General features: G+C 43.6%; 1 protein-coding gene across 2 annotated transcripts in view; it reads left to right on the top strand.

Moving 5' to 3' along the window:
- The window catches only part of ZFPM2 (zinc finger protein, FOG family member 2), a 417,173-nt gene extending 397,133 nt beyond the window's left edge, over positions 1–20,040 (top strand). For both annotated transcript variants that reach the window (XM_044295248.1, XM_044295247.1), the window contains exons 6-8: positions 3,404–3,610; positions 4,804–5,028; positions 14,337–20,040. In XM_044295248.1, coding sequence (XP_044151183.1) covers positions 3,404–3,610; positions 4,804–5,028; positions 14,337–16,822 — 2,918 coding nt within the window. In that variant the 3' untranslated portion in view covers positions 16,823–20,040. The remainder of the gene's footprint in view (positions 1–3,403; positions 3,611–4,803; positions 5,029–14,336) is intronic.
- The last annotated feature ends 1,728 nt before the right edge of the window (positions 20,041–21,768 follow it).

Genomic DNA, 21,768 nt, shown 5'->3' with positions numbered 1-21,768 from the left:
TAAATATTTCCTTTCTCATCTTTGAAAGCAATCAGAAACAGTAAATTAATTGTTTAGTATTTCCCGTTAAACAGTGTCCAATTTTTTGTATTTTTTTGCAATTTAGCTCCGACGTATTATCTGGCCTTATCTCTGCCGGCAGATTCCTGTAATAAGTTGTTTTAAAACTGTAATCTCTTTGAGGAGAAAAATGAAGTGAAGTTTAAAAGGCAGTTATCTCCGATGATAAACACTGCAATATTACTTATCAAAATGGATACTCTTTTCCCTTGCATAGTGAATACAGCGTCTACTATAGCACATGCACCAGCCATGGAAACGCTACAGTATGGGATATTATTCCAACCACAGCAGATATGGATTTATACCTATGTCTGGAATTACAGATAACACCATTTAAGTGATTTGTTTTGTGCCTAAACAAGTTAAACAAATTAGTTTCTTCCTTCAACTCATTAATACATCAGACATAATCTAGTTTTTAATGCGCTGTCCCGTGAGGATGCCATCATTTACAGTTAAGGGATGAGATAAAACAAAAAGAAAAAGAAAGAGCATAATTTAGACTTTTTAGTACTTAAAGTTGCTTCGACTTTTAAACATTGAATTTTCTTTGAAAATAAATTGGAATACCAAACTGTAAATGAATCGGCGCTGGGGGACGTGAGTAAAATATCGTTAGAAGATCAGGTTGATTACATGGGCGGGCTGTAAATGTCCTAATTAAGTTGTATGAGGGAGATGATCTATCAGCACTCGTCTACACTGGTAACTTAGTAATTAGAATAGGGCCAAATTTAGGTTGGTGGGAGCTCCCCCATCACACCATAAGCCAACGTGACCTCCGATCACAACTATATGTACATATGAAATTTGGCTGCACATGCATGTGAACCCCCTCCAGTGAAGTCCATGGGTGTTATGGAGACAACCGGACAAGTGACCCCCTTAGAGAACCACGTGCATGGTCACCGCTACATCTTCTTGGCAGGTTAGGATTGTCAAATGGTCATCAGGGAGCATGGGTGGGAGTCTTAGAAATACAGTAGAGCTCTGACTGTGAATGCCGGGAAAGATCTACAACAAAGGATTAAACTGTCATTGATCTTGATAAAGTATGCTTCTTGAATATGATTACAATATAATAATTTTCACAAATTATGGCCACCTAGAAAATTGGTTTCCCAGGAGTCGCCGCCAAGTTAAAATGACATTCCCCAATGGATTGAGCGGTAGATTCCTCTTGGTGAGGAACAGAATAATGGAAATGTCCATAACATGGTGCCTAAAGGGGCTGACTTTGTCACCTACCACATAAGAAGCTACCTGTCACAAATGGTGCTGATAAGTGCAGCCCTGAGCTCCACCCACACCACTATCCCTACCTACTTGCACGGTCCGTCCTAACCGACGGTGCACAACTGGACGGCAGTCCCTGGCTTAAGCATGTGCAGGGGCCTACAGGAAGGGAAAAAGGTGGAAGAAAAGAAGAAAGGTAAGCTACCAGGCTAGGTAGAAACCAAACAAGCAAATAACAAACCGTTAGCAAAACCAGAACACAATGGAAGCTGAGGTCAAGTGCAAGGAGGTCACATCAGTACAAAGCAATAACACAGGTTCTGGAGTCAAATACAAGCTGAGGTCAAGATCACAAAATCATACATGCAGGAAAACGCATGTGAGTAGTAAGACCAATTACACAAGTTGCCTGTTAAATATGCCAGATTGAATGGTCACGTAATGTGGCCAGCGTCACGTGACCCTGCGTCAGCCCCAGCCAAAACTCTGAGCGCCGACTGATATCTGTTGGCGCTCGTCCCTGCCTCTGCTTGTTGCCTAGGGGATGGAGGACGCCAGCCGCGCTGAGGAAGCGTGCGCCGCCGGGTCCTCCCCACCACCTTGTTACCAGGGAGATGAGGACGCCAGCCACGTCCGACGCCGGCTTCTCCTCCCTCTCTATAAGCGGGACACCGGCGGTGCTGCAAGGAGGGAGAGCACTGCCGGCTCCCTGTTACACTGCTAGTATTATAAATGGCACATCATACTGTAGGTGGGAGATCTGTCTAGATTTTGCATTTTTTTTTCAGGAGCTTCAGGTTATGACTTTTGTTCATTGGACCATTGGCAACAGTTTTTCCCGTTACATATAATTTCTTAGATTTTTGAAAAATGCTTGTGGATGGGCCACATTGGTTGTCAGATACAATGGGTTATGCTCGGGCAGTGGTTTTTATAAATGGTAGGAACTTCACATTATGACACAGTTCACTGTAGACCAACATGGTTCAATGTAATTTTTTGGGTGCATTTTATGTAAATAACTGAAATGGTTCATTCATAAAAAAGTATTTGTTTTATCCATTTTGCATTTGTTGATAATTATCAATGTTCGAAAAATGTTCCTCTGTTGGAAATTTCACATGAGAACAAAAGATTGGGTATGTTAAAATCTAACATGCCACCCGATCCTTCTTTCCATCGACATCCACCATCAGGGAAGAATCAGGAAAATCAGGGCTTCTGCCTGTGTCTATGTAATGTCAAATCTTCAGGGACAGGAATATTTTTGGCTACCCTGGGAAGGGGCAAAGTGAAAAGAAATGTTTGCTTACAAGTGAGAAACAATGGTAGAATATGGAAAAAATACAAACATCTGCTCTGGTAACAGGAAAGCCTAGACAAGCTAATTCTGTATATTACATGGGTTGTCCCACGAAAAATATTCTCAATTTTTCAAACCAGTGCCTGGATCTGAATACTTTTGGAATTGCATGTAATTAAACAATTAGTTATTCAATGAAATCTGTATAGCGCCACCTGCTTCATGCTCTTTTCTAATTTCTCTGTCCACCTCACTGAGCTGGACACACATGCTCAGTTCCATCCCTCAACTGTCACCAGCTGAGGCAGAAGGACACGCCCTTTGAGAATGGACACTCCCCTTGAGCTGGCAGCTTAATACAAATCTAGTAGAGAAACTGGAGCAATGCATGAGGAGACGTCTGGACCCATGTGAGGTACAGGGCTGGTTCTAGCTTTGTTAGAAAGAGATTGTCATGTACTATATGATGTCTGATTTTCATTTTTTACATTAATTATGGGATAATAAATCCAGGTTCCAACCTTTTAACCAGTCGTCAAATTACAATTCCCTGCATCCATGGCTGATCCATCAGGGAGACCTAGGATAGCTGTTGGAGTGCCGTAAGCCACATAACCCCTGTTGAAATCTAGGAAACCTTTTCAAAAAGATGTTTACACTTTTGGTTATTGGTCTCTTGGGTTAACACAGCAATTCTGAAATCTGTACAACCTTGAGATTTACAGCAATTTTCTCTAATTCCTATTTGACATTTAGACTTATTTTGCTTTTGACAGTAAACTCTTTCATTTGTGCTTACAGGAGGACAACTGTGGTGTACAACGACCAAGTCTATTGCTGAGGGCGAGGAGTTAATTGCCTTTGTTGTGGATTTTGACTCAAGGCTACAAGCTGCCACTCAAATGACTCTTACAGAGGGAATGTATCCAGCTCGCCTGTTGGACTCAATACAATTGCTTCCTCAACAAGCAGCTATGGCGTCTATCTTGCCTACAGCCATTGTCAACAGTAGGTGTCATATGCACGACAAGATTTTTGAAGTTTTTGAAATCTTTTTGAGAAGACCTATAGATCTATATGTTGATATTCATGTGATAGAGTACATTTTCATGCCAACTTGGTGCAAGCAAAACTTTTCTATCTACCAAACGTCAGAAGTGAACTTCATGCACTTTGTAAACTTCATGTTTGTATGTAACAGACTAGACATAAAGATGCTGACAAATGCCCAGATGAAAAATCAATATTGCACAGAAGCGAAATGCGCCCATACGTCAAGTGCTCGGGGCTTAGTAATGACTGATGCCAGTTTTGCACTTTTTGTAGGCAATTATGAAATAAGTAGAATTTGTGGTCGAGGCTCATACTACTGTTCAGGGTACAGCGGCAATGGCAGATCCTATTATGGCTGTTGATTAATTAAAGGGGTTCTTCTGGGCTTTTAATATTGATGACCTATCCTCAGGATAGGTCGACAATAACAAACCGGCAGGGGTACGACACCCGGCAACCCCGCCGATCAGCTGTATGAGGAGACGGCACACGCAGTGTACACGTGCCGCCGCACTTCTCCCCTCCTGCTCACTGCTGCTTTGCCATAGACATTAAGCTTGAAGAGAGACAGGAAACGGCACATTCACACTACACGCGCCTTCCCTTCGCACAGCTGATCGGTAGGGGTGCCGGGTGTCGGACCCCCCGCCGATCTGATATCGATGACCTATCCTGAGGATAGGTCATCAATATGAAAAGCCTGAAGAACACCTTTAAGAGGAGAATAAAATGAGTCCTTATTGCCTATCAGCACATAATATGTTAGCGTAATTTTACAAAATTTGCTAAGGTGGGCAAGCGGGGTAAATTCTGGTTCTTGATAAGAGTTACATGGTAACAGTGGGTAAATTGACATTCTGCATAAGGCTAGTTTCACACATCCCGCAGGCTGTTCTGGCAGAGGAGCAGCCTGCTGGAGTTCATCATATAGCCGGAAAAGGCTGGAGCACCGCCATGCCCCTTTGACTATAATGGAACCTGGCAGGGATCCGGCATGAGCCGAATTCCAGCACTCATGCCAGAAACAGGCTGGGTTCCATTACGGGCTCCGGCTGGGAAAGGCATAATCCAGCTATGCAAGGGCAAGAGTAATTGGAGGGATAAGCAACAGTTTTCAAAAAGTTTCTCTGTTTTCTGTTAATTTGCAGAAGACATCTTCCCTTGCAAATCCTGTGGCATTTGGTACAGAAGTGAACGTAACTTGCAAGCTCACCTGATGTACTACTGCAGCGGTCGTCAGAGGGAATCATCTCAGCTCCCTGAGGACAATGAGGACACTTCCCAGCAGATGCCCAGTGTCTGCCCATTCCCACAGTGCACAAAAAGTTTTTCTAATGCAAGGGCTTTAGAAATGCACTTAAATTCTCACACTGGTGAGTGTCTTAGCCAGGTTTAGTCATTTCATTGTATTCTTAATCTTGAATAAATTATGAATTAAGTTTATGAATCTATTGAGAAAATCTTTTTGCCTTTTGAAAAATATTATTGAGAATTATCGGTAACCTACATCCGTTGGAGTCCCGGAGGTAGAATCATCTCTGATGGTCTGAAATCAGCAAATGGTTTGACCCTTTCATATCGGTATCACACAGCAGGCAGTCACCAGGCCACGAGCCTATGGATATGCAAGTGGCAGAAGTACAGTATCAAGCATATATGCAGACATTGGCATGTCTATAGGTAACAGACACGTGTCAAGCTTGTATGTAGGTTATATCTAGGTACAGGAGTCGGCATCATCATGCATGAAGGTTACATTAGCGTGTATACAGGTAACATTAGTAATACTGATAGTACTGTGCAAAGGTTTTAGGCAGATGTGGAAAAAATCTTGCAAAATAAGGCCTCATGGACACGGCCGTTGTTTTGGTCCGCATCCGAGTCGCCGTTTTAGCGGCTTGCATGCGGACCCATTCACTTCAATGGGGCCGCAAAAGATGCAGACAGAACTCCGTGTGCTGTCCGCATCCGTTGCTCTGTTCCGTGGCCCCGCTAAAAAAATATAACATGTCCTATTCTTGTCGGCGCTTTGAGGACAAAAATAGGCATTTATATTGAAGGCTGTCCATGCCATTCCGCAAATTGCGGAACTCGCACGTACGCCATCCGTGTTTTACAGATCCTCAATTTGCGGACTGCAAAACACACCATGGTCGTGTGCATGAGGCCTAACAATACTTTCTCAATAAAAATTGTTAGTTTATTTTTGTCAATTAACAAAATGCAAAGTGAAATCTAAATCCAAACAATATTTGGTGTGCCTCAGCCCCACCTTTGCCTTCAAAACAGTATCAGTTCTTCTATATAGATAAACTACACACAGTTTTTGAAGGACCTTGGCAGGGAGGTTGTTCCAAACATCTTGGAGAACTTACCACAGATCTTCTGTGGAGATAGCCTTGCTCCAATCCTTTTGACTCTTCATGTAATCCCAAACAGACTTATTTTGCACATAAACATAAGAAACTACAAGTAGTGAAGGATGAACATCGGACGAAATAAATGTTCGCGAACCACGCGTTCATGGCGGGACCCATTCACTTTAATGGCAGGCGAACCTGAAAAACCTTCAGGTCATATTTGCAGCCACCAAATACTTACAAGAAGTGCACAAATCGTCCCACAACATGGACAGTGACATACCAGAGGGGTATCAATGGCAAAAATTCCCACAAAAAATATGTATTTTAATCGGGGGCCATTTTTATGCGTCTTAAATGGAAACTCTCCCTGCTGGAGCCTAGAAAAATGTTATTTTCTATCAGTTTGATGTATACAAATGTGCAGCACTCCACGTTTTTGTATCCTGCAGTCCATTAAAAAAATACATACGTTAACATAATTTTTTTTTCTACCATGGAACTGTATGGTGAACGGACGCCACTGTACGCCATCAGTCTGAGGCATCTGGTAACGCATACATTTTTAGTATGCATTAAATGGATGGCAAAAACAGCATGTGAACCCAGCCCTAGTGTCAGAAAAAGCACCAGTACTCAGCGGAGCAGCGTGGCGGAGAGGGGAGGCCGCCATGTACTGACAGAGCGATAACTGGTCCTGGTGGTCAGGGGTGAGGACTGTGCTCATTTTCTACTGGGAAATACAAGGCACAGTATAATACACTAGAGTCTATATACTATAAAGATATTAGCCCTACCCCCGAATAATAATACAATTAGGGGGTCATTTATTATATAGAAATATATCTATGTTAGGCGTATTTCTGACACAGATTGTGGTGCAAAGGTCCTTAGTACCGCAATCTGCATATTTTTTCCGCTCATGCCAGGTCTAAAAAAGGATGGCGTGGGCAGGGAAAGGAATACAGTTATGGCCATCCAGTTATTGGATACCACCGCCATACATTGACCGGATAACATATCAAAATGTAGAAGAGGTAACCAGTGGCACTACACCGCACCTATAGTTATTTTGGATACCAATACCGAGGAGTGATGCCTTCCGGTGGTGCTCAGCCTATAGCAGCAGTAAATATGCAAATATCTTCAAACAAAGGAGAATATTCAAAACGAGCGGCACTCACCAATTGTAGAAAGGTACACTTTATTCCATGGCAGGAGGGGGGTGCATACAGTGCAAACACAGCAATGAGCAACAGCCGTTCCACGCGCGTGTGCGCTACTACTGGGGGGGTCACAGCACTTACAAATGTGCACAGGAAGCCGCATCATCGCAGTGATTACTTGCTTAATCAACACCTGGGTTTCCACAACAGTGGACAGGGATTCTTGATAAATAGCGGGACCCCTCCAATAGTGTAAGTGCATGTGCAAATACATAAACCAATAAAACAATACAAATACGAAATTACTATACATGCAGGAATGATTCATTACAAAAATACACTCATGTCTACCTTCTCATTTAATCCCAAGGGACCCATTGCATCTGTGCGTAGAATCCACTTAGTTTCTCTTCTCAGAAGCTCCCTCTCTCTATCTCCACCTCTCTCTGTGTGATTAACTATTTCAAGACCAGCAAAGGTCAATACACTGGGATTTCCATTATGTGCCCTGTTCACATGATCTATTAACCGCGGGCCACCCTTTCCTGTTTTTAAGGAATTTAGGTGTTCCCGGAATCTTTCAAATAAGCAGCGAATGGTTTTACCAATGTAGAAGCGTCCGCATCTACATAAAATTAAATAAACCACAAACTTGCTGCGACAGGTAATAAGTGGAGAAACCCTTGGGAATAAATGAGAAGGTAGACATGAGTGTATTTTTGTAATGAATCATTCCTGCATGTATAGTAATTTCGTATTTGTATTGTTTTATTATGCGCTTATCGGTCACGATCCCCCCTGCTGCACTGAACGTCCTTTCGGACAGGACACTCGACGAGGGACAAGCCAAGAGTTCCATGGCAAATTGTGCCAGCTCTGGCCACAGGTCAAGCTTGCACATCCAGTAGTCCAGGGGTTCCTCGCTTCTCAGAGCGTCCACATCGGCCGTTAACCCGATGTAGTTGGACACCTGTCGATCGAGGCGTTCCGTGAGGCTGGATCCGTAGGGCGGCTGTTGATGGGTTGGCTGCAAGAATGATCTCATATTCGAAGTGACCAACACATCTTCAAACTGCCCTCTTTTTGCAGGTGAAGTAGGATTGGTACCCACACCTGTTTCGCTGTGGGTGGAAATTCCTCTGCCAGTGCCCTCAACAGCAGAATGCAGTATCTATTGCAACAAGGCCTGGAAATGCTGCATTCTGACAGCCCTCTGCGATGCTGGTAACATATCTGCCATTTTGTGTTTGTACCAGGGGTCTAAGTAAGTTGCCACCCAGTACAGGTCCTTGACCTTATACATGGGTCCCTCTTCAATCACTGGAGCATGAAGGTCCCCATTTGCACTAAATTTGAAGCTCTTCGCCCAGAAGAATGTCATCCTTGGTCTACTCCCCCAGCCACGGACAACACCAGGGATCCCCGAAAAGTATAAAGCCTGCTCTTCTTGCTCCTCCTCTGACTCCTCTTCAGACTTCTGCTGACTTGTCTCAGATAGAGTTGCCCCCCCCCCCCGGGAATTCATTCAGCATTGCGACTTCCTCATCTTCCAGCTTCTGCTCCTCGATAGCTTGATCAATGACACGACGCAATGCACGCTCCAGAAAGAGGACGTAAGGTCACTGATGGCGCCCTGGCTGAGACTGACCAGTTGGGTGATCTCATCAAATGGCCGCAGAAGTCTGCATGCGTCGCGCATGAGCAGCCACTGGCGCGGTGAAAAAAAAAACAAGCTCTCCAGAACCTGTCCTGCCACAGAGTTTGTACAGGTAGTTGTTAACAGCAGCCTATCAAGCATATACAAGGTGGAGTTCCAGTGCGTCGGGCAGTCACAAATCAGATGTCTGAAGGGCAAGAAGTGTCACCACTGAACGTTAGCAAGGCTAGCCATGGCCGTGTAAGATCTTCTAGTATGGCCAGAGATTTTCCTGGCCTACCGCAAGATGTACTGGACCCTGGGGTATTTGGCAACGAATAGCTGCACGACTAAGTTCAGGAGGTGAGCCATGCATGGCACGTGTGTCATTTTGCCCTGTTTCAGCACGCTCATCAGATTGGCACCATTGTCGCACACAACTTTACCAACTGTCAAATTGAGCGGGGTTAGCCACTGATCGTCCTGAGACCGCAGAGCTAAAAGGAGTGCCGGTGTGGCTCTTGGCTTCCAGGCACAACATCCGCAGCACAGCATGGCAACGTCTCACCTGGCATGTCGAATAAGTTCTGGGGAGCTTGGTTGGTGCAGCGGAAGAGGCGGTAGGTGGAAAAGGAGGAGTCAGCCGAGGAGGAGATGGAGGATAGAGTAGGAGGAGGAGAATAAGAGGCAGGCCTGCATGCAATCCGAGGAGGTAACACTAAATCCACACGGGTGCCACGGGTTACATGCTTGATGGCCATCAGAAGGTTCACCCAGTGGGCAGTAAAAGTTATGTACCTTCACTGCCCGTGTTTTCTAGACCACGTGTCTGTGGTCAGATGTATCTTGGCACTGACACTGTGTGCCAGAGATACATTCACTTGTAGCTGAACGTGGCCATATATCTCTGGGATGCCCTTCTGGGAGAAATATTTCCTTCCGGGGACCTTCCATTGTGGTGTGCCAATGGCCACAAATTTTCTAAAGGCCTCCGAGTCCACCAATTTATATGGCAGTAGTTGGCAGGCTAGCAGTTCCAACAAGCCAGCGTTCAGCTGTTGGGCAAGAGGATTATCCAGCATAATAATTTTTTTTATGCTCAAATATTTGGGCCACGGAAGCCTGCCTTGTGCCAGATGAACGTGATGACGGTATGGTGGAAGGTGGAGTGGAGAACAAATGGGAGGAGAGAGGAGAAGGAGAAGAGGCAGGACGTGGAGCGCAGGGAGTGTGGCTTTCTGGGTTCTGACGACGTTGCTCCCACTGGGCTCGGTGATGGGAGGCCAAGTGCCTTATTAAGGTGGTCGTCCCTAGGTGAGTTTTGGGCTTACCGCGACTTATACGTTGACAGCACAGGCTGCAGATGGCAACACTATTATCAGCAGCTGACACGTAAAAAAAAAGCCACACTGCGGAGCCATGTGCCAGCTTCCTGGGAGCGCAAGATGTGACTGTGCATGGTGGATGGCTCTTTCCAGATACATTTGCAGTCTTCTTTTTGCATCCTGTGCACTGCGAGTTCTGCCTGCTTCTCCTCCTTCTCCTCCCTATCTGCTGCTCCGTCTCTCCCTCTAAACTCCCCTCCACTTCCTCTCTTGTGGGCACCCACGTGACGTCCATCAACAGCTACCTCCGCTTCCTGATCCGATGCCAAGAATGGCTGCGCATTAGTAAAGTCTGGGAATGGATGGGAAAATGATTCCTCTGACTCGAGTGGAGGGGCTATGGTGGTGGTGGTGGTGTCTTTGGGGGTGCACACAGCAGAGAGTGAGGAGGGTGCAGATACAGAGGATGAGGAGGGTGCAGAAGCGGAAGGCTGAGTGAGCCACTCAACCAACTCTGGTGCGCCGTTTGAAGTTATCGCACGTGCCTTCTCCAACTTCCCACTTAGGCTCCGGCCTGGTGCACCTGCTCGACCCCTACATCCCTGCGGAATGGTCTGCCTCTTCCTATGCCTGTCATTTTCTAAATGACCCTCTGCCTAAGTCCATAGAGAAGAGCAGTATTTGTGTAAGAAGGTATATTGCAGCCCTTAATCAGTATTTGGCGGAAACATTTATATAGCAATAGCACCCCTCAATCAGTATTTTGTGGAAACAGGTGTATCGCAGCCCTTAATTAGCATTTAGTGGAATAAGGTATATAGCAATAGCACCCATCCATCAGTTTTTTGTAGAAGAAGGTTTATGGCACCTCTCAATCAGTATTTGGCGGAAACAGTTATATAGCACCCCTCAAACAGTATTTGTCGGAAACAGGTATATGTCACCCCTCAATCAGTATTTTGTGGAAGCAGGTGTATCGCAGCCCTCAATCAGTATTTGGTGGAAGAAGGTATATAGCAATAGCACCCCTCAATCAGTATTTGGTGGAAACAGGTATATAGCACTCCTCAATCAGTATTTGGCGGAATCAGATGTTTCACAGCCCATAATCAGTATTTGGTGGAAGAAGGTATATATCAATAGCACCCCTCAATCAGTATTTTGTGGAAGGTATATGGCACCCCACAATCAATATTTGGCAGAAACAGGTGTATAGCACCCCTCAATCAGTATTTGGCAGAAAAAAGGTATATGGCAACCCTCAATCAGTATTTTGTGGAAGCAGGTGTATCTCACCACTCAATCAGTATTTGGTGGAAGAAGGTATATAGCAATAGCACCCATCAATCAGGATTGTATGGAAGAAGGTATATAGCACCCCTCAATCAGGATTTTGTGGAAGAAGGTATATAGCACTCCTCAATCAGTATTTGGCGGAAACAGGTATATGGCACCCCTCAATCAGTATTTGCGGAAACAGGTATATGCACCCCTCAATCAGTATTTTGTGGAAGCAGGTGTATTGCAGCCCTCAATCAGTATTTGGCAGAAGAAGGTTTATAGCAATAGCACCCCTTAATCAGTATTTTGTGAAAGAAGGTATATGGCACCCCTCAATCAGTTTTAGGCGGAAACAGGTATATGGCACCCCTCAATCAGGATTTTGTGGAATAAGGTATAAGGCAGCCCTCAAGCATTTTTTTTTGGGGCAACAGTTATATCACACCCGTTGCAATTAGTTACTCCAGTAGCATTTGTCCCTCTATCTAGCTGCGGTATCTCAGCAGAACCGAAATACAACTGCTGCACAATACAAATACACTAAAATATAATTTCTATGTTAGAAAGTATATTATAAGTATATCACACCCCTCTATATCACACTTATCGATAGCACACCTATACCAGTCCTTAAAAGGACTTTTGTGGCCCTATTAGCTAGCGTTTGGTTTCCCTAACTCTCCCTGCTCCAAAATGTAACCTCTCCCTACACTAGCAAAACACATAATGTAAAATAGCTGCCAGATTGGGTTCTGTTATAGGGTTGTGGGGGTGTCCATGTGCTGAAATGTCTCACTTGGCTGTCCTGCCCCACTTGATGGATGTGTCATGGGTAAAAGTTTGGCGCTATGCAAAAAAATATGGCGCGTGTGAATATCGGCATGTGTTCGCATGTTCGGCGAATAGCGAGTAGTAAAGTTTGCCGCAAAACGACCGCCGGGTGAACCGCAAGGTCATCTCTAACTACAAGCAAGAACCCCTATATATAATTAGGGTATTAATGCTCCCCTACCTATTTGTTCAGCCTCAACTATACTGTATATTACCCTAATCACCATGTAATGCTTCTTTTCTCCTGTGGTGGCACTGCAGGGGAATTGAACACTTGCTGATGGGTTTCACTGCAGTTTATAGTTGATTCTGGAGGTCTTATCAGTGAAACACCCTGTTATCAGCTCACAGATGTAGCCAGCATTATACTGACTCCAGACATACCAGGATGGTCATTTTGTGATTTGTTGTATTAATGTAACATGATTTTGTTGTGTTAGGACATTAGTCCAGTCAAGATAGTATTGGCTACATGTCTATTTTCTGGGAATCCTTCTAACAAAAGGGATTGTCAAAAGTGGACAACCAGCAACTTGTTGGGTAGGGCATGATTAGTACCTTGGTTGGTTGGTGACAATAGCACAGTAACATGGTAATCAGTAGAGATAAGTGAATCGAATCCCATGAAGTGGAATTTGATCTGAATTTCAGGATAAATTTGATTTCCTCGTGCTTCGTGTCAGCAAATCGATTCAACCTGAAATAGTAAAAAAAAAAAAAAAATTCAAACTTACCTCCTCCATTTGCTTGCGACGAGCCGGCCGCCGGCATCTTGCTTGAAGATCTCAGCCGAAATCCCGTGCGGTGCGAGATTACATCATCGCGCCGGCCAGCGTGATGATGTCATACGTCACAATGCCAGCCGGTGTGATGAAGTAATCTTGCGCCGCACAGGATTTCAGCCGAGATCTTCAAGAAAGATGGCGGCGGCCGTCTCGTTGCGAGCAAATGGAGGCGGTAAGTTTGATTAAAAAAAAAATTGTATTGTTAATTTTACACTCAGATTCCACGATCATGTATGAACGTGGCATCTGGGGGGTACAATGACAGGGATCGGCGCTATCGCCTCTCCCTGTCATTGCACCCGGTTATTTTAAAAAAATGCTTTTTGTGACAAAATAATTTGGCACAAAGCAAATTTTTGGGTGAAATTTGGCGAATCAGCCGAATGGAACTTTTAAGAAATTCGCTCATATCTAGTAATCAGTATTAAACACACAAAAAAAACAACTTTAAGATCTGTTTGTGATTAAGCCCAGTTTATCCAATATATGCAAGCCAGGAGACAAGAAGGGTCCATGGCATCACCAAACAAAGTGTTAACTGATTATTTTTGGGCTTTTGGAGCACATAAGCCAATAACAGCAGCTAATACTTCATTTCTTGCATGTTGGATTTCTTGGGTGGTCAATCCACTCCCAAACCAGCAAGCCATAGCTTACCTGTTTGGATATAATTAGAGATTAGTGAATCGATTCTAGACAAATTAGAATTCTATCAGAAAATTGGAGGTGGAGCTGAATCAAACTTTTCTGTGATTCAGGTGAATTTTGGAAAGACAAAACCAAAAACTAATAAAAATAAAAGTAGGAGACGAGAGTCAAAGGGAACCCAGTGTCATACGCAAAATTTCAGCCCAACTGGAACACTTTTGATACAGTTAGAGATGATTAAGACTCAAATCAAATAGGTCAACTTGAACCCAAATCAAATATTGAGCAATTTTCTCATCTCTAGATATAATATATAACACTGTTTGACAATTCTATCATATTGGTATGTGGGTACTGCTGTACTTAGCGTGTAGTTACATACCTAGGTTATTTCGGATTCTGTGATACACTACACTATCATAATGCTATATCATATGGAACCATAAATAAGGCACTTTGCTTAGATGTCACATATCCATCCAGTATTAGAGATTCTATTTGCATTCATTAAGAAGAAAACAACAGAATGACACATTGTTTCAAAGCCTCAGGGACATGCGATGACGTCCAATCCAAAACAATATTTCTGCATTTCATTGATACATCAGCGAGATTTATTTACGTATTTACATTTTTCCATCTTTTGCAGGTGTTAAAGTTGAAGATTTCCTTTCCCCCGGGGCCAGCCTGAAATGTACAGTTTGTAACTACACTGCAGAATCCGTGATTAACTTCCACAAACACCTGTTCTCTCATCTTACTCAAGCTGCCTTTAGATGCAATCAGTGCCATTTTGGCTTTCAAACTCAGAGGGAACTCCTACAACACCAGGAGCTTCATGTCCCTGGAAGTAAACTACAACGGGAAGCTGACACTGAACATTCGCCTGGTGCCAGCGAAGCAAATGCACAACAGACGCCAGAACTGCTGAATAAAAATGAACTAATGCGGAGCCAAAAGACTGTACAGAATAAAGATGCAAGCTCAGACAGTGAACTGGAAAAGAGTGAAAAGAAACCCAATCTTTTCCTCGCCAACCAGAGACTAGAGGCAACAAACAAAAATGTTTTTTCATACACGAAAATTAAATCTGAGCCATCAAGCCCAAGGCTTGCTTCATCTCCAGTACAACCCACCCTTGGACCTTCTTTCCCAATGGGACCTTTTCTTTCCCAGTTTGCTTTCCCACATGATATCACAGTGGTTCCTCAAGCCTCAGAAATCCTCGCAAAGATGTCTGAACTGGTACATAGGAGGCTAAGACACGGCAGCAATAGCTACCCCCCAGTAATTTACAGCCCCTTGATGCCAAAGGGGGCTACCTGCTTTGAGTGCAACATAACATTTAATAATTTGGACAATTATTTGGTACATAAAAAACACTACTGTAATAGCCGGTGGCAACATATAACCAAGACAACAGACTTCCCCGGTGTTACCGAGAAGATGCCAGAGGCTGTAAGCCCAACCAATGGCCCAAATTCTGTAAACCTTCTTAATCCTCCTCTTCCTTCTACTGAGACCGACAACCAGCTCCTTCCGACATCCTGCGTTAACTCAGGCAATGTTTTAGATTTGTTAGGGTCAAATATTAAGCCAAGGGACAATAAGGACTTTGCAGCCGATGTTAAAAAAATAACAAACGCCAATAGCAATGACGAAAAAATGAACGGAAAACCCAATGAAATTAAAAATACCACTCCTCAGCTGGAGTCGGACAACAGTGACCCGACCAAAACCACCTGCGAAGCCTGTAACATCACATTTAGTAGACACGAGACCTTTATGGTCCATAAACAGTACTACTGTGCAACGCGCCATGACCCACCACTAAAAAGATCTGCAACTAACAAAGTGCCTGCCATGCAGAGAACTATGCGTACAAGGAAGAGAAGGAAGATGTATGAGATGTGTCTTCCTGAACACGACCAGAGGCAACAGCTAGTGCAACAGCATTTTCTTCAAGTAGCTAGTCTTGGCAACCCATGTACATCTGCTCAAGAGTCAGCAGAGGGGCTCGGGGACTGTTATCACCCCAGGTGCGATATCTTTCCAGGAGTTGTTCCAAAGCATTTGGAAACATCACTTTCAATTAGTAAATGTATTCCAGTGGTGAAATGTGATCCTTCACACTCAACTATTTCCTCCCTGGAGATGGATGCTCCTATAGACCTCAGTAAAAAATGTTTAACACAATCAGATAGGGTATCCACCTCTCCGAAAAGGCTTCTGGACTATCATGAATGCACAGTGTGCAAAATAGGGTTTAATAAAGTTGAAAACTACCTTGCTCACAAGCAAAACTTCTGTCCTGTGACAGCAAGCCAACGTAACGACATAGGCAATCTGGAGAACAAAGTGTTTCCCAATGCAGAAAACGAGAGGAGCAGCCCAGATGCCAACTTTGAAAGGAACACCATAAAGTGCGAAAAGAACCGAGCTACAAAACAGTGCTCGCCTAACGGGAACTTATTCTCTTCACACTTAGCGACTCTTCAAGGTCTTAAAGTCTTTAGTGAGGCAGCCCAACTTATCGCAACGAAAGAAGAAAACAAAAATGCATTTTTTCCACAATGCCTTTACCCAGGAGCAATAAAAAAAGCAAGAGGAGCAGATCAGCTTTCTCCGTATTATGGCATCAAGCCAAGTGATTATATTTCTGGGTCTCTTGTAATACACAATGCGGATTTAGATCAAAGCACAAATGTAGGAAGCGAGTCTCCCAAAAGCCAGATACCTTCAAATGGATGTTCTTTGCTGAAGAAGGAGTCACTCCCGCTATTGCCAAAAAACAGAGGTATGGTAATAGTCAATGGTGGACTTAAGCAGGAGGACAGGCCTGCAGTCAATACCCAGCAAGAAAACATTTCCCAGAATCCTCCACAAGAAGACGGATGCAAATCCCCCTCCTGGGCTTCTGACAAACCTTTGACAGCCAATGAAAATGTATCTCCGTCAACCCCGGCTGCTGAGGATCAGGTGTCGAGCCTAACCAAAAGCCTAAATGGTTCTGGTACAGCTGCACCCGGTGGGAAATATTGCCGCCTGTGTGATATCCAGTTTAACAATCTTTCAAACTTTATTACTCACAAAAAGTTTTACTGCTCATCACATGCTGCCGAGCACGTCAAATGAACGATCGCGTGCCTCGATTTTGGTTTAACATAAGAAGTCTATTTGTTTCTTGCAATTAGAGAACAGATTTAAAAAAAAAAAAAACATAAAAAAAAAAAACAATGCTGCTTTACTGATACCTGGACAATCAGGATAACCATTCATTAAAAATGACTTGAAGATTTGAGATGTAATTCCATGACAGTTATGCGTAAAAGTGTATTATTGGTGCCATTTTTTTCCTACTATTTATTTTACCAGCAGTGTTCATACAGTTGCGCCCAGCACGCACTCCTGTGCCCCTGCCATCGACATGGAGAATGAGTACTTAACCAGCACGGCAGTCACTGCTGGACCCGACTGTAGCTGTGGTTCTGTTATTTTTTATTTAAAGAACTTTATATTAAAGTCATTTGTAATGTTATTGTATAGTTATTGTGTAGCACATATGGTTTGCACCTGTATAGTAGATTTTAAATAATATAGACACAGCATTACAGAAAAAAGGACATATTAGGAATAGCTTCAGAAGCACTTGTGTATACAGACTTTTTTTTTTTGTTTCTTCTACGCTTTTGCAAATGAGTAGATGTCTCTGCTGAAGTATAAATGTCATTCTGTACAATGGAAAATATATATATACATATATTTATTTAATAACATGATGCACATACAATCAAGTATCTAAAATAAGGATAAGGTACAATACCCAAAGAGACTGCACCTCCCTGAAGAAGGCGATCACTCTCTGGCTGTTACTTGTGCCATGTCAAATGGGTGTTCCGGTTGTGACAGGTTATCTCCTATCCACAGGATGGAGGATAACCATTAGTTCAATGGGGCTTCTACTGTTGGTAACCCCACAATCACAAAAAAGGGTAACCCATACCTTTCATGTTCCCCTCCCCCTGAAAGGAATTGCCACTACATTCATCTCTATGGGAGTTCCGGAAATAGCTAAACACTGTACTTGTCTGTCTCCGGAACTCCCATAGAGATAAGTGAAGCAGTACGCATGCACGACTTGCCACTGCGTTCATTTCAAGGGTTCCCTTTCTCATGATTGGTGGGGCTCCCAACAGTAGGATGCCCACAGGTGTATTAGTTATCCCCTATCCTGTGGTTAGTGGATAATTTGTCACCACCAGATTACCCCGTTAGACTGAGAGAACCTGCTAAAGTGCCCATACACCTTAGAATGATCAAATGCTTGTTCATTCGAGAGCTATTCCTCCGACCACTCCATACACATGCACGCTCAGCTTGGCCTGGGATATATTTATTCTTAGTAGGGAACGAGGTGAAAGCTGCTGACAGACATCTCTGTCAGCAGCTTATCTCTGTTGAGAGCAAAGGTCAAGTTGAAATCCAAGATGTCACGGAGGGAGAGTTGGCACACCTATGTACACAATAGATGGTTGGCCGTTCCTGACAAAATTTACAGGTTTGGCCAAAATTCATCTAATGTGTAACTGTATAGCCAACTTTAGTAGCACAAGATACCTTTAGATGAGGTACTGGCATGGTGCCAGGGGTAGACTGGCCATAGATGCTACAGGGAAATGTCCCGGTCACCTGAGCCCTCTGATCTGACACTGCCCTCCTGACTCCTGAATTCAACTGTATTGCCATCCTGAGGCAATTGGAGTAGGAGGACAGAATGTGGCAGCTGGCGCTGAGGGGCAGTTTTTGGGGAGATATTTTCTGCTGCTGGGGTAGTATTTTTCGTCGTCTGTCAATTTGGACCCGACTACAAAATGGGGCCACTTTTATTTATTTTTTGTTTTTTTTCCAGGGCTACTTTTAAGTTCCCAGTCTGCCCCTGCATGGTGCTCTATCAGACAGTCAAGGGGGTTAATAAAGTGTCCCCAAACATTGACTTATCTAGTGAAGAAGAGAAACAATCACATGGTGCTCCTAATGTACTGTGCACATTAGGTTAATACATGTGTGGCACCTCACCAGACGATTGGGACTGATTCAGTTGTGGTGTGCAGATCCAGGCATAGCAGTATGTAGTTGGATTCTGCACCATCTTGTGTGACCAGAGAAATCCTTGGACATTAGGTACATTGAAGCACTGGAAAGACCAGGAGTAGGGGATCTGCCAGGAGTAGAGGAGATTATGTCTTTTCAGGTAAATCATTCTAACAACACGATTTGGAAAATGACTTGACAAACATCTCTTTACTCCTATTTTTATTTTTTTCAAAGTTATTCTCCATGGCTGCTGTAATGAACTCCAACAAGTGACCCTCTCCTGGCTCTGCTAGAAGGTTGAGAGTGCAGATATGAAGGGCATATGAGATAGGCTAGTATCCAGCCACCAGTGGTGTACATGGAAGAGATAGATCATAATTGACCCCAGGACAAGAAGGTGTTTGGTTTCCCCAATATTTCTATGACCTTTGGGCCAAAGTTTAGCAAAGAAGAAGAGATCAACCAGAACCCACAACAGCCATATGGTGTGCCTCTATGGCATGTAAGCCCCTGTTGAGTCACCAGTTTGGTACTTTTGGGACAGTGTTTATCAGGGGTAAGTGTATCTTCTAGTTCAGAGTTACTTTAGCCTTTGAAAGAGGTTGCTACAAATATGCACTATGTACAGTAGTAGCTGACCATCGTATAAGCCATTCCCAGGCATTAAATAAAAAAAAACTGAAGAACAAAAAGGACATCTAACCAAGAAAGGTTGACCCATTTCCAACCATAGCGCTTTAAGGAGGTCCACAAACCTATGGTTAACATGGCATATATACTGTAGCAGACACATTGTTTAGACATTAGGCTTTGCATATGTATGTAGCAGTCTGTTCCTGTTCACTTTTTCAATCCGAAAAACTGTATGTTAAATGAAGATGGATTTTTTCTTTCTTTTCTTGTATAGTAACTGTAATTTCTTTTGCTGATGCATCTTTGTCTGAATTTTTAAAAATCTTTGCTGTTTAATGCAATACTTTATAATGAATGAAGAAAACAAAAAAAGAATTAATTACCGGGAGCAGTATTGAAAGTTCTGAAGTCAGCCAGTTTTATCTTTAAAAGACGAAAAAAATGAAAAATCTAGACCCTAAACCTGATGCTGCAAGTATGAATTTGATTCATATGTATTATATATTTCCAGTACCTGTAAGTGTCACAATACTGCAACTGGTGATCACAGAGATAATGTTCTACTTCTGATAGAAATGATTTCTCAACAAATGTTGTTACTATGCATGTATATGGATGGAATAAAATTCCGGCTCATTGGACAAGTCTGTTTTTTTTTTTTTTTAAACATATTTATATGAGTTATCCATTTGACTGGATCTACAGGTGAAACTCGAAAAATTAGAATATCATGCAAAAGTCCATTTATTTCAGTAATGCAAATTAAAAGGAATTATATTAATGCAGCTTAAAATTATAATTTTGTGAAAAGGTTCAATATTCTAGGCTCAGAGTGTCACACTCTAGTCAGCTAATTAATCCATACCCCCTGAGCAAAGGGGACCTCAAAATTGAGACTTTAGGGTTTCATAAGCTGTAAGCCATAATCATCCAAATTATAGCAGATAAAGGCTTGAAATATCTTGCTTTGCATGTGAAGAGTCTATCTCATATGTTAGTTTCACCCTTTAAAGGGATTCTGTCACCAGGTTTCACCCCCTCCAGATAAAAATATGGTTATGTTCAGGGAGCTTTAACCATTCCTAATGTGGTCTTATAAATATAATCTGTAGGCTCATTTTGCTAAAAAAAAACGCTATTACTAACCTGTCATTCATAAAAATAAGGTGCCCAAGGGGATGTAAATGGATCCAAGCTGCCGCCCGCACCTGCTGCCGTTCGTGCCCAGCGCCGCCTCATAATCTTCTGTGACGCCTCCTGCTCTCTCTCTCTCTCCCTCCCCCCTCCTCCTGCTGTGACGTCTCCTGCTCTCCCTTCCTCCCCCCTCCTCCTGCTGTGACGCCTCCTGCTCTCCCTCTCTCCCTCCCCCGCCTCCTGCTGTAACATTGCGATGTTACAGCAGGAAGAGGGGGGAGGGAGGGAGAGCAGGAGGCGTCACAGCAGGAGGAGGGGGGAGGGAGGGAGAGCAGGAGACGTCACAGCAACCTTATAGCAGCAGGAGGAGGAGGGGGGGGGAGGGAGAGAGAGAGAGAGCAGGAGGCGTCACAGAAGATTATGAGGCGTAGCTGGGCACGAACGGCAGCAGGTGCGGGCGGCAGCTTGGAGCCATTTACATCCCCTTGGGCACCTTATTTTTATGAATGACAGGTTAGTAATAGCGTATTTTTTAGCAAAATGAGCCTACAGATTACATTTATAAGACCACATTAGGAATGGTTAAAGCTCCCTGAACATAACCATATTTTTATCTGGAGGGGGTGAAACCTGGTGACAGAATCCCTTTAAGTTGCATTACTGAAATAAAAGAACTTTGCACGATATTCTCATTTTTCGAGTTTCACCTGTATATGGGCTTTACCTTTTCAAATGGTTTTCTAAGTATTTACAACCAATGACCTATCCTTTTGATAGGTCATCAGTATCTGATCAGTGGGGGTCCAACACCCGGGATCTCTGCCGATCAGCTGTTTTGAGAAGGCACCTACGCTCGTGTAAGCGCCGCAGCCTTCTCGCAGCTCACCAAGCACAGCATCGTACATTGTTTAGCGGTTGTGCTTGGTATCTCGCTCAGCCCCATTCACTTCAATAGGGCTAAGCTGCTCCTAGGCCACGTGTCCGATGAACCTGACATCACATGGCCTAGGAAAAGTTGTGCGAGCGCCGCCGCCTTCTCAAATAGCTGGGTGACGGACCCCCACCGATCAGATACTGATGACCTATCCAGAGGATAGCCCCTTTAAACTTGAGCAAGAAGATTCCCATTCACTGACGGCATGCAGGGCACTGACAGCAATTAAAACACAAATGTATCAAAAAGCTCCTTTCAATTAGCTCTTATGGGATGGTCACATGAG

This window comes from Bufo gargarizans, chromosome 5 (assembly GCF_014858855.1).
Source record: "Bufo gargarizans isolate SCDJY-AF-19 chromosome 5, ASM1485885v1, whole genome shotgun sequence".
In the NCBI taxonomy this organism is placed as follows: Eukaryota; Metazoa; Chordata; class Amphibia; order Anura; family Bufonidae; genus Bufo; species Bufo gargarizans.
The sequence above is the reverse complement of the archived record's forward strand: the minus strand, read 5'-3'. Positions and strand labels throughout refer to the sequence as shown.